Genomic DNA, 19,875 nt, shown 5'->3' on the forward strand with positions numbered 1-19,875 from the left:
TGTTAATATCGTGTTGAATCTCGTGGTATGGTAAGGGGCTTGACATTTCTAAAACATGATCAAAGCTGTTGAGCAATCACAACACAACTGGGTCAGCCAACGCTTTTCAGAAGGAGGAGCTTCATAGAGATTGGAACTAAACCGAGCATTACAGACCGAATGGGACAATGTAAAATTGTAAAACATTCAGGCATGAAAACCTATTCTAGTAGACCCCAAAACCAAAATCAAGATTTTGAAAAGGGCATAATATGGCCACTTTAAGCAATTGAAAACATTGTTTGATCAACAAATTCAATTGTTCTTTCCTGTCATGATGATGTAAAGCCAGTAAATCTGAATTTTTTTGCAAGATATTGGAAATCATAGCAGTAAGGGACTGTTTATATGGAGAAAAATACACTTATACAAAATACAACATTTTTGTCCTTGTCGCTTTGGATAAAAGCATCTGCTAAATGCATTAAATGTTCATAGTCCTTGAAGAGTCGTTTCACTGCAAAAAGGATGATTCAGATAGAATTCAAAAATACAAGCACGTTGAAACCTTCCTGATTTTCTTGCCACATAGACATCCATTGTGCATCTGTTTGTTTTGGGGTTATCGACAGCACACCACAGATGCTGCTGGTAGATCTCAACTGGTTTTGAATCTGCAACATTTCTTTAAAAGTTGTTTCACTGCATTTGGAAGCTCTAATAATAAGCAGCTTTAAAAGGCAAATAAATTGGGCTAAAACCTAAAGGCATGGTTCATTTTGGTTGAGAAATCAAAACATAATCAACACAATTTTGATAAACATTTTATTAAATATAAAACATTTGTCCCAGTTGTATGGGGGCTAACAGAGAACTGAAGTATGAAAACTCCCCAAAGAAGAAGAAAAAAATAGAAACGACTACTGTGGGAGATTGGTCCTCACATCAGAAGGCGAGGCGGCGGTTTAGGCCGATTTCCCTGTGGAGTGCATGGCTCGATCACAAGAGAATGGCCTGTATGCAACTGTATAAAAAAAAATTAAATAACGAACAGGAGCAAACAAACTCGGATCTAATTAAATGAGAAAACTGTTTTCATCATTTTTGTTAAGTGGCTTGTTGTCGACATACTTTCATTCAGCTGTGCAGAATAGAAATCTGGTCATTGGTACCTGCATCCTATAGTACAATTCATGTGTTTTTCCTGCTCCACCTCCTTGTGTTCGGACAGACACACACACGCAAACACACATACACAAGCACGCTCGAAACAATTATCACCTACAGCAAATGTGCAAAAAAAGTCTTTGGTAATCAAAGTAATTCGAGATGGGGAGAGGAAAACGTACAGGAACGAAAACACTACCCATGACAGACGGTTATACAATCTCTAATGTACACAACCTCAGTCCGATATCTTACGAGACTGAACGTTCAATAAATTAGACAGTGGGAATGAATTGGAAAGATCTACATCCAGCAGTTTCATTCACAGAAGTCAATAAAATAAATCAAAATCAATGGAAATAAAACAGTGTTATTATGGATCCCCCCCAGACAAATAAACTGAAAAAAAGAAAAAAAAAGAAACTTTTGATCAATGGCCCTTAATTGTCACAATTAAGATTGTTATTTTATAGATCACCTTTCCCAAGTATCAATCACTTGTTCAAAGCTCTCTGTAAACATTCACAAATAAACATTTACCATTCGCAAGACACCACATGTTCATGACCAAACTCCTCCAACTCCATTGCGACACATTTTCTGGTGAGGTACACAGCAGTCTGTCCGTGAGGTGCCATAAATATAATGCTCAGTATTAAATTCGTAAAATAGATCTCTCGTTGTTGCTCCTCTTACGTCAGTGTTCCTTGTTTTAACAATCGGTAATGCTGCTAAAAAAAAAAGATTGAGTCTGAAGGTGTCTTCCTGCTCCTGTACAGTTTACAAAACAAGTTATTTCAAAATATATCCACAGAAGTCTTTTCTGTAAAAAATAAATAAAAGGTAGTTAAAAAACACCATAAAGAGGAAGACAGATGGGTGTGCGCTTGCAGGGTCTATTCTGTCCTCATTGATTCGTTATTAGAGTTTGAGATCTTTTGGAAGCCGTGGTTGTTCTTCTCCAACCACAGCTCGGCAAGTTGCTGCGTGGAGCCGTGCGAGGATGCTTTGGAGCCCAGGCACATTTTGTACTGCTTGGGATCTAGGTTGGGGTCGCAAACCACGGGGTGGTGGACGTGCACGATGCCAGTGTCCGTGCTGCGGAACAGCTTGATCCCGGACTGGACGAATTTGTTAAAGAGGTCCACGTCCTCCAGTCCCCAACCTTGGATCGAGACGTCAAAGCCACCTGCTTTGACCAAGTCTCCTTTGTAGACACAGACGATCCCAAAACCGTAGTGTCTCCACAAGCCCGTTTTGGATGTGAACACATAGTGGTTGTCGCTGGGCACCTTGCCCGCGTAGACAACCTTTGGGTCGTACTGGCTAAAGATGATGGGAAAGTACGTCTGTTCCCCAAGTATGGTGTTCCCACGACATCTGGTCAAGAAGTCGGGAGTAAACAGTAAGTCCACGTCACAGTAGAAGAGTAAGGAATCATTGGTAAAGTGGGCCGAGCCGACCTCCAGGGCCAGAGCACGGGAGAAAGGGCCAGAAACCGGCTTGATCTCCATATCAGCTTTTGGATACTTCATGTGATACTCTCTCATGAGCTCGATCTGCTTAATGCGCTCCGTGTTGTTGTCCGTGCTGAAAAGAAGAATCAGCAACTTGACGTTCTGGTTGGGAATGAGGCAGATCTTCTCAAAGTTGGCCATGAAGCGCACAAAGATTTCGTAGCGTCCCGCCAGCGGCACAAGGATGTTGATCTTCTTCTCTTTGGGTTCGTGCTGTTCGACGCCTGGGCCGCTCAGCTTGAAAGGGACAAGCATCTTGAGAGAGTTGGACAAGAAGGACAGTGAGTCTGAGTCCTGGTTGATCCTAGCAGCCAGCACTCGGGCATCCATCTCCTCATCTTCCAGGAACTGAATTTTGCTGAAGGTCTGCTGAAGATAAGCGTGCCTCCTCACGGGCACCGTCATGGTCTTCCCCTTGTGCTTCTTGTACAGCAGCAGCAAATCCAGTACGTACTCTGCCCCGTACATGGGGTTAACCCTTCGGTATCCATACTGGATCTCTTTGAAGTCGATGACTCTACCTCGCGTCTTGGCATTGGCGTTAATCATCTCCATTACCTGCATGATGATGTCGTCCAGCGCCATCTTCTGTGAAGAGTCAATGCCTCGACGTGGAGGCTGTCCGTCCGAGGACGAGAAAATGTACTTGCCCGTGAGGAACTCCCATTCTAGCACCTCCTCACGTTGGTGGGGATGAAAGCGCATGAACGAAGGAGGCATGCCCAATTGGAGGTCTTCCTTGTGCACCTCAGTGTTGCTGTAGCGGCTCATCTGCACAATCTCGCGGTGAAGCTGGATGGTGCGGTGGCGCAGCTCAGCGATCTTTCGGCTCAATATGTAGCTGTGCAGGCGATACTGGTATGGAGGATTCTTGTTGGGGTGAAGGGTTATGGCCCGGTGGATCTTGCTGTTGTGGAGATCACGGATGTAGCCCTTCTTGTTTGGCTCGTAATTTTCATAGAACAGCTGCTGCATCTGGAAAAGAGAAAATGGGTATTAATCCCATGGGTATTAACATATAAATGTCTCAATGTCATAATAGCTCAACTGTGCAATGATGCAAGAGATATATCATTAAAAACTTGTGCACAATGTGTTTTTAGAAAGGCCTCTTGTACCTTATTTTCCAATTAAAGGGCCAAACTGAAATGCAAACAAGCAAGTCTGCCTTAAGACACAGGAGAAGGAAAGTGAGACAGACACAGAGAAGCAAAGTGGCCACCAGACCAATCATGACATCAAAAGCAATACCGTGACATGGGTAAGATTACAGAACAAGTCTTGTCTGAGGATTTTGGAAGATGATACTATCACTAGACTAGCACATAGTCACAAGACCTGACTGACCCATTTCTATGCCAGTCCTGTAAAGTGGTTCGTATACATATATACAAGGGCAAAAAAATTATAATAATAATAATAGAAAAAATATTTGCCGTATAAAATATTAGGGGTGTCCAAATGTTTTTTGATGACCAGATTTGATGTTGTAGACAAAGATGTGGACAAACCTTCTCCTTCATTTAGGGTTCCAGACTAACATTTAAGACCAGTGATACTAGCACCAGATTTGGTAGCACCACACAAACAGTAACATCTGTAAAAAATGTAACAATCTAATTTTTAAAGGGTAAAATGTAATTTAGTCTTACAGAGTTACAACTATACTCTTATTAAAATTAACCACATATATAAAAATATATAGCAATATTGACACTTCAGAGTGATTAAATGCACAAATGAGAATATAAAGAGCGGGAGGTGCTTGATATTAAAGAGTTATAAGCGCAATATATCCCGAAAAGGAACTCTGTGCGGTGCTCCTTGACTGGCACACTGCCAAAGTAAGCTGCCTCTGTCAGAAGGCGATCATGAATTTGAGATGTGCTCTATGTTAAAAAGTGTTATTAAGCATAATAAGCAGTCTCTCAGGCTGAACTCAGACTCTCATGCTGTCTCAGCATGCAATCGCAAATTCAGTTCTCTTTCATGTCTTATTTCACTTGAATGGTCGAATACACACACACACACAATTATGTCAAAATGTTGCTATCAAAAAGTTAACAGTTGGGTGTAAACCAGATGTGTATCAGTATAATGGATCTGTGCGTTTGGTCTTAAAGTGACAGCAGCCACTGTTACTCTGTTTCATTAATGTGAATCAAACAATAAAACAACTCTTGCCAGATTTTTTTAGCTTTAATAAGAATACATTTATATTTAATTCATACAGTGAAGACTGCAATATTTTACTAACAACTGTACTAATTCTTACTACATGGTAAATAAACCTATTGTATCTGAAAGACTTAAATTAAAATTATATTTTTGTGTTTATATTGTTTTTGTCCTATTGTTTGTAATCTGCTTCATTTTTATTATTTTTAATAACAGAAATGAGATCAAATAACGCATAATAACTATATTGTGATATATGTTATTGTGAAAAAAATTCTCATATTGTGAAATAAGAATTTGGTCATATTGCTCACCCCTACTGTTAATAATGATAGAGCAGTTGATATTGAATCGCAGTTGAGCATTTTGAGATAAATAACAATTTTATAAGTGCTACTTTCATTTCATCAATAGCTGCCATTATATTGCGTGTATTGTGTCATAAAGCTGGTATTAAATGATACCACAAAGACAACAACAACAACTCAAAACCAGTTACGTTCTCCTCTACAATATCCTACAAGTACGTCTAATCATTTGTGGACCAAGTAATAACCTGTAATCATTGAAGGCAAAACCAAGTACTCCTAACGCCTGCTCTGCTGGCTCTGGTTGAAAGGGTAATAAGGGTGTGAGAGCAACATGGTGCCAATAAGCAGGTTAGAGTGTCCTGAGAAATCTGAAGAGCCTGAGAACGTTACTCCGCAGTAGTCAGGATTGTTGGAAAACTTCATTATTAGCCACACTGTAATTATCCCAACTTTGGGTCACTTATTTATTCTTAAGGCACTTCATGACTCATTATAAAAATTCCATGACGGCTACTGATGTGATGAAGCCATTCATTAATGTTTGGAGAAAATAACATTGTGTGGCGTCTAGAAATAGAAGCAGAATTCGAGGTGCGGTCAAACAGTGAAGAGGAACTAAAGTTCAGTTTAAACTCAAAATTGGTCCTCGCATGCCAAGACAAGGCAAATCAGTGTTGTTAACAAAATTATAAGAGCATCTCTTTGCCCCAAAGCAACCACTTACATTTTATCTTTTAGCAGATGCTCTCACCCAAAACCACTCACAGTGCATCTTTATTATAGATGGTTCCCAAACCTTTTGACCAACGAATTTCCAAAACCTTTCCACGTGGATTATTGGAAACTTAAAGTGAATACTGGATAATATTGCACTCACAAAGAGCAATTTACAGACAAGAAGAATGTATATTCACAACAGAAATTTCAATGACTTTTGAAATGAAATTTTTGGAAATCACTTAAGTTTTCGAGGCCTAGAAAAACTACAAATTTAAACCTCATATTTAAAACTTGAATTTCCAGGTTTTTCATGAGGGTGGGCTATAAAAAAAAAAAAGAGTATGATAGGTACTATATTTCTACATTTTCTAAAGAAAATGTCAGTGGTTGCCATGCCACAGTGTTCTGAGGTTTTTTTTACATGTTGTCATGTGGTTGCTATGGTGTTCTGAATGGTTGCTAGGTTGTACAATACTTTATAACTGCTAAAAACACACCACCAATTAGGTCATGAGATGGACTAGAAAGTGTTTCCCATCTGCAGCTCAATGTACTTCAGTTGACACAAATGAAAACATTTAGACTACGCTGACATTCAGATAGCAGACATGTCCCTGCAATTGAGGATGCCAGAGAAATGAACTCAAGCTGCAATCGCAGCATGTCATGGAGCAAATGTGCCATTGCAGTGATAGGACTGTCATACGACGTCCTCGAGCCTAAACAAATACATTACAATCAGACACAATCACTTCATTCCCACAGATAAATCCACACAGGCATATATGACAGCATCAGCCTGTTTTTTGTCAGGGCACGATGGGTTTCCATTACTGCCTATAACAGTCAGCTAAAGCGGGAGAGTTTGTATAAAAATAAATAAAAAATAAACGTAGGCTACTCAAGGAACAGCTCATCCAAACAATTGAAATGTACATCATTTACGCGCTCTCATGCGAATTATTCCTTTAAACCAAAGGAAACGCTTTGCATATGAGAACAATAATAATAATTTGAGCTATACAAAGAGTCAATAAGTAAATACTGTAAATAAATGAATATATAATCAAACATGCAAGTACAGCTCCTATCTCTTTGAATGGGGGGGACATTCAATTCTCCCCAGCCATTTACCAAGCTTACGATTAAATTTCATATTTGAAATCACTAATGAAGTAAGTTTCTAAACACTCAAAACATAAAAATAAAAAATGTTCAGGGACATTTTCAGCCAATGTGCATGTGCAGTCCTAAGTGTGCGTCTCAGAACACTGTTTATTTCAATAGCAACCAGAGCTTTTAACGGCAGCTGACTTTACCAATCAGCGATTGGCTCTTTCATTTAGAAGGCGGGGCTTATTCCGCCATATTGTGCATTGTACTTTCTCCCATTCATAAGTAATAGTGCACCGTCCATATATCAAAAAAAATTTTTTTCATTTAACAAACCGTTTAACAAACAGCAAGAGAGCGGGAAAAAAAGAATTAGTAGTGCACAAAAACAGAGCGTGTCCTAATCTGACACTCAGCGCTGCCGGTGGCATGAAGACAACAGGATCAGTGTAAAACAGCTCAGAGATGCGACATCTAAACACAGACAAATGTTGGACTTATCCTGCAAAAGGTCAGTACGCTCAGTTTCCCCTTTAAACACACCGGGAGTTTTTGTTTGGCATAGGAGCCAATGTTAAAGTCAACATGAAATCAAAATTGACCCTATTTACATACTTAATAAATCATTTAGTTGAATGTCTTGTTTGAAATGCATCAGGTTATGGAAGTAAAATGTTTTGTTAAGTGTTGTTAAAGGGTTTTCATGCAGACTTTAACATTTATTTCTTTAGCAGCATTGATTGATTTTGACATACAGCTAATTCCCATGGTCCTGCACTCTCCACAGGCTCCACGGCAGATCTGTTATGACAGACCACCGCTCCAGAGTGTTGGGTGACTCAAGGATTTGTTCCGGAATGGTAATTAGTGTGGGAATGTACGGCAAGTGAAATCTGACATGGAGAAGCACATCCTGCCACTGGAGCATGTGATGCAAGATTACAGCTCAAATTCAATCCGTCTGAACTGACAACAGCTCTGATAACAGAGCAATACGACACGTTATGCTTGCTGGTTTTAAATTGCAGCTGGTAAGATAATGTGACTTATTTCTCCTCTTTCGCAATGGCTAACTTCATTTAAGGAGCTTCATCATTTAAAATCAAATATGCACAATCACTGTTTGTGATTTGGACATTCAAGAATGCACACTGTATTACAGTTAGATTACAGTGTATTACAACACTGTATTTTTGGCTTGTTTACCCGTAACAGGGTTATTATAGATAACTAAAACTAGAACCATAAAAAACATTTTTGTTACTTGAATAAAATAAACGTTAACTGAAATAAGTCTTATTTTTCCTTCTTTAAGGCAAAATTTGATTTCAAACAGCCCCTCTGGAATCATTACCTTTTTTTTTTTATCTCTGTATTTCTCTTTTTTTGCACGTTAATATAATTTCCAGAGAGTCCGTCTCATATTGTAAGTAGAGCGAACGGCCAGGCAGTGATGCGTGGCAATGTCGGTCCTGTGATGCAATTAATCAGCCTGTGAGTGCGTCTGACCGGAGAGGGTCTTAAACATGCCAGAGCCAGTGGGACTACACTAGGATTTATCTGCTGATGAATAAGCAACTTCACAGCTCAGCCAGCCTGAAACACAAGCAGAATCAAAGTCATATGTGTGACGCAACAACGAAGAACTCGTCCCCTACCGATCCCAGGCAAAAAAATAAAATCGTCCAATTGAGGTGGAACATTTGCCAGAGTTGTTAACTCAAAGCACTGTGAAGTAAAACAATGGTAATTCTTTCCACTATTTAATGGGAAGCGATTACTCCTGATGTTAAACATGTGTCAAAGCTGATTTGATGGCTGAGCACTTTACAGTGCTGGTGAGCATCAAAAACAGATGGACTGTTTCTCTGAAATATCTGATGCATGATGGTGCGGCACTGGATGGAAAAATTATTTGTTTACAAATGTATTACGTAAAAAAACTACACTGAAACAATTAAGGACAAAACAGCACATGTCTGGGAAGATACTGCAGAGTATTTCCGGATTGAAAAATTAATAAAATCGATATAAATGTGATATGATATGTAAATGTTCAGATATGAGCAAGGCCGAAGAACATCACATTACTGTGGATGAATGCAAGGTTGTTAATGGGAGGGTAATACTACATGTAGAACTGTTTTCCAATGCCACCTTATTATAAAAACCTTAACAAATGTAGGCAACTACTCAATAATGAAATGTTGTTTTTCATCAGCTTTGAACAGAATATAGTTTTGCATTATTTATGTAAAAAAAAAAAAGGAAAAAAGTAATGTAATCATGGCCAAAGCCATGTCATTTTCAAAAAGCATGTCGGAAGAAATTGAGGCGAACAGCTACACACTTGTAGTGCAACTTAGTGTATTTTCCATTTACCAAAAAGTACAAAATTAAAAAGGTAAAAATTTTATATAAATGTTAGTCAAAAGACGTCTTATTATGCAAAATAAACAAATAAATAAAATGTTATCATACATATAAAATAATACATTTCTATGCAAATAAAAAATTAATATGTAATCATGAAATTCTAACTGACATAATAAATGTCTATTAATAAAATATATAAATAATAAATAAAAATACATTAGAAAAATATTATTCCACAAGAACACTAAAATTCTAAACCAGATTAACAAAACAAAAACAAAATGCAATCATGCATACAAAATACATAACTATCATGTAAATGAAAGTGAAGGGAAGATGTTAAAATGATGAAAATTGTTACATTCATGATAAAAATGAATGTAACAATATTAACATAATAAAATTGTCTCAGAGTAGAGTACAGTAGAGTAGTGTTTACTCCCACTTCCAGCACTTTTCTCTTGACATTCTCATCTCAGTTCTTCAAGTCGGGTTGCAGGCTGCTTGCGAGAGGACGTGAATAATGGTGATTTCACCACTCCTGTCTCTGTATGATCAATGTTTTTGGTCTGGGCCTGAACTGGCACGCTTTATCTTGCGTTTGGGAACGCTGCATAAAAACACGTCATCAATCCACATTCAAAATCACCATTATGCAACACACACAATGACGCAAATGAAGCAGCTTCCTCTGCATCACTGTGAAAAAGGCTTGTTGACTGAGAACAAGAAATGTCCTTGAACCAGAAAGAGAGAGGGATTGTGGAATGAAACCGTGAGGACATGCCAAAGTATCGTCCGTCTGGTTTTGGAGGTCATCGGGTTTCATCAGCAAAGAAGAAGCCATTCATTTGGCCAGAAAGTTACGTTGTCACAGAAAAGAATTATGCAAATTGGTTAATGGTATAAAAAGTGCTGAATGCAAATTGTATGATGCAAAAACTTCTTTTTAAATTGAATAACTGAATTACTGCTGTCGTGATTAATAGACAACTAATATAAACATCCCTTTTAAACTAAATTCTGTTTACCAAAAGCTTTCTGCAGGAAAACACTAATTTCACCAAGTAAACAGCGATGGCTTTCATAAACAAATCCCAATCTATCCAATGTTTCCACAAAAATATATTTTATATTTAATTTAACTTCAGCCACAATGGAACAACAGGTGAAACCATACGAAAATGCGTTCACCTCAAAAAGGCCTCAGTAATCAGTTTTAATAAAAAGCCAACAATTTGTCCATCAATGCCCTTGAATCGGACGACTCTGGCCAAGAATCGGCCCCATTGACATGCCGTGGGAGTCTGTCACAAAGGACGGTCTCAGAAGATGATGAAGGGTGAGCAGAGGTGGACGCTTCTGTCATTGCCCCCTTTATTGGATCGATTCATGGAGCTTGACACAGATATTCAGCTCTGATAATTGGCCTCATCCAACACCTGTCAGCTGAACGGCTCCACGCAGAGAAGAAAGAGCAGCGGAGTGGGACGTTAATAGGTATGGATTCTGTGAGCGCAGGCAACCTGTCAAGGTCTCCTCATTAACATCTGCTGAGGTACTCGGAGAATAATCAAATCTGGCTACCACTGAGACTCCAATGATGTCAGGTGGTGTAGTGATGTACCGGCGTGCTCTTTGACCTGCCTCGACTGCTGTGGTTAAGAGGGGGAAACCGGCCTTGACTTAGGCTCAAGACAAACACGGATGCTGGAGCTGAACTCTGGAAGGCATCATGGGAACGTTATTCAGAGATATTTGAGAAAGACTGTATGGTGTGGTTGAGACTCAGTGGGGAAGATGTGTTTTTAAAACACTGAGCATTGAGCAAGTTCCCACATCCAAACGGCTTTCGTCAAAATCACATTTATTTAATACAGATTTATTGAACTGTAACCACATCAGACCATAGATGCATGAGCGCATGTGAAGAATGGATAAAGATTGAGTCAGTCATCACCAGTCATATGAAAAAGGCTCCAGTTTCCGTCATAAGTGTTGTGATGACAGGAATCCAGGATGGGTGTTTTCCCCCTCTGATTTCTATTTAAAAGTCACAATAAAAGGCCTTTCTCTTCCCAGAAACTACGCATGACTATAAGGAACCAGACTTTTAGGTCAGCATATGGATGACAGGCACGTACAAGACACAAATCAATAAAAGATTGCAGTTGCAGTTTAAGGCATACAATGTCGTATGTTGATTAAGAAGTTCAAGGACAGTCATTTATTTCCATTTAAACCAACAAATCAGCAAGATATAATTGCTATTTTTAGTGTTTTTATTCTATATTGCCTATTTTACAAAATCTTTGAATGTGGCACATCCAATCAGAATTATTACAAGTCAGAACTATTATAAAACTGTTTTATTGTTTGGAGGATCAAGCATTAGATAACTATAAGCTATATATTCCAGCAAAAATAACTAAAACTACTCATACTATGATGAAAGGTTTTATTCATACGGCCTATTTTATTCAGTATTTCTTGGCATTACGTAATCACAAAAAAGGTTTTAATGTTTAAATCTCGATCTGAAGATGCTAGAGACCAGACAAAATAAAGCAGATGCCTTTGTGAAACAGTTCTGACATTAAAACGGGCCAGATTGGTGTTCGATGGATAGGAAAACAAATCAATCAAGCCCTAATCTTGTTCCATGGTGCTTATCAAGAGAATACAGTGAATACAATACGGAAGCTATCAGTGGAGATAAGACAGCACTGAGAAGAGCCTCCTGAAGAGACTCTAACAGATGCCACGCTGCACACCGGCTACTCAATAACAGTCACATACACACACACACACACAGAAACTATTATACACACTAAAACTATTATACCCCTTGGCCAAAGTGCAGCCAGGGACGATTCAGACCACTCAACCTGAGATTAGGCCTTAGTTCAATTAGTAGCCTACATCTAAGTAGCTTTTATAAACATGCCTTAGAAAAACACATTACTGGTGTGCATTTTGAGTCAAAACATTGCCACTGACATATTTTAAGAGATGTCAGTGCAAGTTGCTTTCAGTTAAGACAACTCAAACATGCATTTTAATCTGGGAATAGACTTAAGCCTCATCCGTGAAACTGGGGGTTAAAGTGGTGAAGTTAAACCAGCATTATTGGCAAGAGCTGTCCTGACGTCTAGTCGCATCCGGCCACTTAAACTCAAGACATCATCTATTCAGTCGCAGACTCATTCGCCTCTTTGTTCGATTTTCCTTTGCATTACTTTATTAAGAAAGCTTTTCATTTTGCACCAAGTGAAATTGTGTTTGCAGCAAATGTACTATTACAATCCATTTCCAAATGACTATAATACAAAGAAAACTGCCTGTCCGCTGACAGAATGTATACTGAGGCCGGCACTTTTGTCTTTGGATAATTGAGTTACAAAGCTCTTCAATTTGCAATAACCAGCCCCGTTCCTTGGTGGGATGGTGCAGTAAAGCTGTACCCCTATAAAGTCAGATTTCCGTCTCTGGCAGTAGCAGCCGCTGCAGAGGGAACACTAAATCTAATAGACTGTGGGAGTAAAGGGAGATGGCGTTAAAAAAAAAAGTAAAGAAAAAGCACAACTTTGGAAAGTCTGACTTATGAATAGAGGAAATTCCATATCAACACAAGGCTAGGATTGAACCTCAAAGTAGGACAGGAAGTAGAGGGAGAACAGTAGCAACCCGCTTTGTGACGGCCAACATTGTCCAGTAATTAGAAAATGAAGAAAGAAAATAAACTTGTGCCTGGTGTGGATTTAAAAGCAGCACTGCAGCATAGAAATCAGGCCAGATTCAGACCAAAACTAAAAAAAGCATAATAAATAGTTTATAATGCCTTCGATGTAAAATCTAAAGGGGAGGGGGACAACATTTTAATTATATAAAATGTTAAATACGGTTATATTTTGCAAGAAAATGAAGCCTAGTAACCTATTACAGTATATATATATATTATATATGAAAGTGAAGTGCTGAGGAACCTTAAAGCTCAAATCTTGAGCGAGGTGCTCTTTGGATGAACCGGTCAATTCTGAAAAGCTGCTGCTTCATGCTTTCAGAATCTCAGCACATCTGAAACCCCAGAGGACTCAAGAAAAACGTGCTGCTGCTGCATGCCGGACACACACCAGAAGGGCTCATCTTTGATATCTCTATTTGAAATGGCTTCCATCCAAAGACAATGATGTTGTTGAGCAGCACATGATAGTGACAGCTGTACAACACAGGGCCACTCAGCTACGCTGACTCAAAAACACAAGGAGATACTAAAAGAGCACATATGCATAAAGATAACCATAAACAAAACATGCAGGGATAATGTACAGTAAGCCGGCAAATCAAACCGTGATGTGAAGAAAAAGTGTCTTGTATCACCCTAAAGCGGTTTATTTTGCAATAACAACCGGAGAATTGAACATTTTTAAGCTCATTACACGGCAACTTAATAAATAAATAAACGCATGGACATGAAATGTTGATTTGAGTTGAAATTAAAACATTGGCAACGGTCAATTATGCAGTTAAGTGGTCCAATCAGAATCAAGTATTTCAGAAAGCCATGTAATATGCATAATCAAATTGTTGCAGCTCTAAAGTGAGTCTTAAAACAAGCACACATACACACACCTGTCCTGCACAAACGGACATCTTATACCAAAGACTTTAGATATACAAAGACGGAGCACTCGTATTACTCATGAATGGGAGAATATGCAACAGACAATATGACGGAATTCGTCCCACCTTCTAAATAAGAGAGTCAATCGTCAATTAGTAAAGTCATTGCACACACCGCAGCTGCTATTAAAAGTTTCCAGATGCCGTAAAAAAGTCAGTGAGATTCATGCTTAGGACTGCACATGCGCATTGGCTGGACAAACATGAAACAAAAGGTTTTTTATTGCTATTTAAGGATACAAAATTTATGGAACATTTCATGTCAGATTTTGTAGCTGATTTGAAATAGGTTATTTAAATGTGAGATTAGCAAGTAGTTTTTGAGATTTCAGTGTTTCCTCATTCAAGTAAGACCAGTCTTGAATGCCCAAAATAGCTGCCTGGAGCAAAAAGCCAAAAGGCTTTCCTTGAAAATGATTTTGCTTATACGTGTCATGCTGAGAATCATCCAACTGGGTAGGTTAATGAATTCACATTGCTGTTGCTGCTGCTGTCTGCCACAGGAGGCGATGCATTACAGCGGTTTTACTGCCTAACTCACTCTCAGCCGTGGTAAAACTGCTGTAACGCTTCACCTCCTGCAGCCTATTGTTTAATAAATATAAGTGTCTCATGTATAAGAGCTTGAGCACAGGGCTGTATACGCTTTTATCAGACACTATCTGAATTCATTTTGTTCTGCACGGTCACACCGAACAGCAAAGCCAATAAACCAGCTGCCAAGCTCTGTGTGAAAAATTACAAACAAGAAGAGCTGTATAAGTCATAAAACACTGAACATTCAATGTCCGTAGCCAAGCACAGGGGAGAGTGGGGAAAACTATACCACTTTTTTTTTTTTTTTTACTTCAGTTGTCCTCTAGTAAAGGACAAATTAGAATAGATGAAGGTTAAACAAAAACATCTAATTGTATTTCATAATTGTATCTATTAATTAACATAAAAAAGCATATATATAGCATTAGACTACATCTTCAATTTTGGGGGAAATGCTTTATTTAATAATTTGCATCAATCTTAAGGAAATAAATGTATACATATTATTGGTAGAGATGCACCGATTGATCGGCTGGTGACCGGAATTGGCCGATTTTCACGTGACCGGCCGGTCAGTCTGACATAATGCCGATTTTATGCCGGTCAAATGCACTCGGGCGCCGCATGATTAACCTTTTGAGAGGTATGGTCTCATATATGGGATTTTTATTTCTGTGCCCCTTGAGTAACGTTACGGTGCCACATTTAGAATGTTCAGTGACGTCGCATAACTGCCAGATTCAAACTGTGCTTTCGCGCGTTGGCTGGCGCTGAGCCAGAGTCGGACGCGTTCAGCGCTGTCATATATCACAACTAAGCAGTGTTTACTCTATTCTTCTCAGTTCACCGGCCACTTTCTTGCATTTATTTCGGGAGAAACTGACGAATTCGCGTGCTTTAAATCCGACTGACAGGACAACATTGCGGCACCCATCTCATGTTATAGATCAAGATTATTTCTAAAGGTTTTTAAACGACCAAACACACTCACTTACACGTATTTGAGAATCGGAATATCAGATAGGCTAGTTGATGACATGGTAAGCAAGTTTGTTATATTATAATATTTTGAATAAAAAAGGAAAAGCGAAATAAAAGCGACACACCTATCATACAGTATTATTGTGGCTGCGGTGTATCGCGTGACGCGTCCCCATGGAAACATTAAAGGGAACGTTCACCTTGAAAAAACTCACTCTGGGAGTGGGGGTGTCAGTTAGAATTTTTAAACTTACGCGTGAAAGGGTTAAAGAAAAGATCGAAAATAAATATTTGTGTGTGCTGTAAAGTGCTTAGAAATTTTTTTAATCGGAATCGGCTAAAATCGGTATCGGCAGGTCAAACTCAATGAAAAATCGGAAATCGGAATCGGCCTAGAAAATTGTAATCGGTGCATCTCTAATTATTGGCAATGATGTTAAGTACGATTTTTTATTTTTTTTAAATAGGCTACTTTTATTCACCTAAGACACATTAAATTGCTCAAAAGCAAAAGTAAATACATTTATAATGTTACAAAAGATTTCTATTTCAAATAAATGCTGAGATTTAATTTCAAAGGATGGTTATGACCAAAATCTTCTCACAGTAAGGCTAAATTTAGTCTTTTTTTTCTGGATATTCAACCCAAAAATGTTTAATGGTCCTTTACAGCAAATTAATGTGGAATAAATTTTTTTTTTTTTTTAAATGTATATTCATGAACATTTCTATTTTCCAGCCCTATCTTGAAATTAAACATCTTGCCATGATGAAAGTGAAAAGAGTGAAAGAGCAAATTAAAGGTGAAATGTATAGAAATTATATTTATATTCAAACAGAGGAGATCACGTTCAGTCAGCTTGGCAATAATTATTTAGACTTAAATGGCTTATCATTTATATGATTCAGTGCAATATAGACACATTAAACCACAGAGAGGTGATGCAGGAAATGAGATAACACAGTACAATGGTGCATTACATCTACATTTCATGGTGGGCTGAAGCACTATGCAATAAACTCAACAGTTCAAACTAGATTTATGAGACCATTGAGCAACGACTCCCTTTCCTTTTTTCCCAGTAGAGATGAACTTCCTGCTTTAACTGTATCTGTGTTTCTCTTTTAGCGTACAGTATGTTAACTCACGGTCTGACACCTCTACTCCAGAGAGAACGATAGTGCAGAGGAAATTCCTTTACTGACCGCAAGTTGGAGCGTCCCACGGCCTTCATTTCATTCCTGGCCTGTTCGTCATGATGAGCAGCTGAATTAATGAAATCTGGTTAGGTGGGGTATGGGGTTTATAGGCCAGATTACTCAACATGTGAGATGAGGAAGAGAGGGAAAACCTAAAACCTTGTCATAATCTTCAAATATATAGCCTAAATAAACAAATAAATTAATATTTCTTATATATTTGTATACAAGGCACACCCTCCAGAATGGTTCGGTAGCCCTTGGCAGTGAAGCGCCCATCAAGAACAGTTGGGAATGATATTACAGCCCAAACCATCACAGGTCAACCCCGTGCTTCACTCTGGACATGTCACAGTCTGGGTGTCACAGTCCACAGTAACTCCCACGGATGTGGGAAAGACAATGAAGGTGGACTCAGAGAACAATATATGTTTCACATTGTCCACAGCCCAAGATTTGCACTGTTGGCACCATTGAAACCGACGTTTGGCATTGGCAAGAGTGACCCAAGGTTTGGCTATAGCAGCCCAACCATGAATATTGACTGTGTAGCTCTCGACTAACAGTTTTGATGGAAACAGGAAAGTCAAGGTGGCATTTAATTCTGCATTGAGTTGGGCAGTTGTGGTTTTGTGTTTTTTTGGATACAATCCAGGTTAGTGCCTGGACATCCCTTTCAGACACATTCCCTTTTCATCGACAGTTACTCCTGTTGGATATGGTTTGCCATACATGGTGGTATGCCCAAATTAACCTGGATACAACAGCTCTCAATACACCACAAAGACTTGCTATCCTGGTCACAGATGAGCCAGCGAGACACGCACTAACAATTTGTCTTCTTTGAACCATTGCAATATTTTATGTACTGCTGTGCTGTTGCTCAGCTTATTCAACCTTCACACTCAGCTTGTGAGGCATGATACCTCCAACACTATTTTGGACAATGTTTCAGTTTCATTGTCCTAAAATATAAATATTAAAGGTAAAACGGATTTATCCAAATCAAAATTTTGATTGGGCTCACATTGTTTATTTGCATAAAGCCCAACTTCATTGTATCGCTTACAGCTTCAGGCGCTCAGGTTGCCTCATATCGCCAAGTCTCACTGAAAATGAATGACTTCAGTTCAGTGTGACACTGTCAACAAGTGCAACAAATCAACAACAACAAAAAAACTAAGTGCAAGACTACAACAACAAAATATAGGCTAATGTCTGACTGCAGAAAAAAAAAATCAGCCTGGTAGAGAAAGAGATATGTCTCATATTTATCCACATCTAGACAAGGTGAACAGGCTTTATGAAGAGTGTTGCTGACATACAGACAGGACTATTCCTCCCTGAACTGTGGATAACAGTGAGAGAACTGTGCAATAAAACCAACCACACCACTGTCTTAAGAGGCATCAGCTCTAGACTTGAGAAATTAGATCAATGCCAGGCAGTCTACTTGAGGAACGACGACCACTCCCTGACAGAACAAAAGGACCTTTCTGGAAATTAACATTTGAACTCTCTCTTGTGAAACTAGCACCATCATTCGAGACGTAAGTCTCAACTAAGCAATCCTAATCTACATTTATTCCCCTCTTCCCCCATCCCTCATGCGGAGATCACCAAAATTCACCCAAGAATTTATAATGTGAATAATTATCATACAGTGTTACACATGTTTGGTATCGTTTGAAATGTCTCAGTGCAACTGGTACAAAAGTATCATTCCCAAAGAAGTAAAACAAAAGATAATACGTTTTTTCAGAGTTTATAGATAACTGGCACACAGAGGAGGGTGGGTCTCTAGACAAATGTCCTCCTACTCCCAAAAGGTGTAAACTCTGAATGTAAATTCCCATTGTTAGCAGATGTTTCCATGTGAAAGAAGTTTGTCTATATAATTAAATGCAACTAGAGGATCAGTGCGATTCTATAACGCAGATCAGCCCGTGATGCGAAGTGTAAGCAAAACACTTTCCATCATGTATTTTATAATGTCAAGGTACTGCATCTTCTCTCTTTATTCCAGAGCATTTGATGTTTGTATCTATTATCTTTGAACTGATTATGAAATTGGCATGATACATTTACCTAACATAATAAATTGTAAACATTTGATTTTATTCTAATCGACTCATACGACTCATCGACTTAACGAGGTAATTACATATGAGAAAATCTGTATATAAAAATCTGAATTTCATTTAATCAAATTACTTTGCCGCGAGAAAAGACAGTAACACGCAGAGACCTTCCCCGCTGACCGGATGCCTCCATTGGGCCGATTGAGCGCAGGCTTACAAAAATCTGTCCAAAAACTTTAAACCCACACGCCCACTGCACAAAGACACGCTATTCAATAACCTAAAATCTCTTTTGTTCCTCACAGTTTTTATGAAGCTGAAATGCTTTAGACAAACAGAGAGAGGGAAGATATACCCATAAACCCATGGGAACACCTGTGTGTGCGATATATGACGCATTAACCTTTTGTTGTTGCACCTCTGAAGTGTTTGCGCAGGATACATAGTATGCCATAAATTGCTGTGACCAAATGAACAGTGTTGGGTGAGGAACACTTGATACAAGGACAAATATCAGGTTTTGTCTCGTAACTAATTCAAAAAAAAAAAAAAAAAAAAAGTAATAATAAAAATAATAATAATAATAATAATCATCTCAGTTTAAAATGCAACTAACTCTAACTTTAAGTTACAAGGTAAAGAGGCTGTGCTATACTGTGAATATAGTGTAATGTAAACACAGTTTAGTATAAACACTGTTTCATTAATATGTAATTTATTAAAAAATAAATTTTGCAAATGAGTATTTTTAACAACACATTGTCATTTGAACAACGCCAGTTATGATCGTGATTTAATTTTCACAAACCTTAAGTACACAAAACCTGTTTAATTTCAAAACTGAGTCTGACATCACTGAAAGTAACCAATTCAATGAAAAGAACCAGCTCACAAGTGTCATTTGTATCAGACTTAACTGGTTGCAATGTTTGCTTCGGATTCAATGAAAAGAACCGGCTCATAAGAGTAATTTTCTCATGGGATCAATTCAATAGAATGATGCATTTTGTGGTATACATGCAGTCTTTATCT

At 38.4% G+C, this 19,875-nt stretch overlaps 1 protein-coding gene across 1 annotated transcript in view; it reads right to left on the reverse strand.

Annotated features, from left to right (window-relative positions):
* Positions 1–790: 790 nt before the first annotated feature.
* Positions 791–19,875, reverse strand: part of chsy1 (chondroitin sulfate synthase 1) — a 60,313-nt gene continuing 41,228 nt past the window's right edge. Inside the window, exon 3 of the mRNA XM_084404700.1 lies at positions 791–3,638. Within this exon, the coding sequence (XP_084260826.1) occupies positions 2,043–3,638 (1,596 nt within the window). The 3' untranslated portion in view covers positions 791–2,042. The remainder of the gene's footprint in view (positions 3,639–19,875) is intronic.

The sequence above is a fragment of the Rutilus rutilus genome (genome assembly GCF_951802725.1).
Source record: "Rutilus rutilus genome assembly, chromosome: 3".
Taxonomy (NCBI): Eukaryota; Metazoa; Chordata; class Actinopteri; order Cypriniformes; family Leuciscidae; genus Rutilus; species Rutilus rutilus.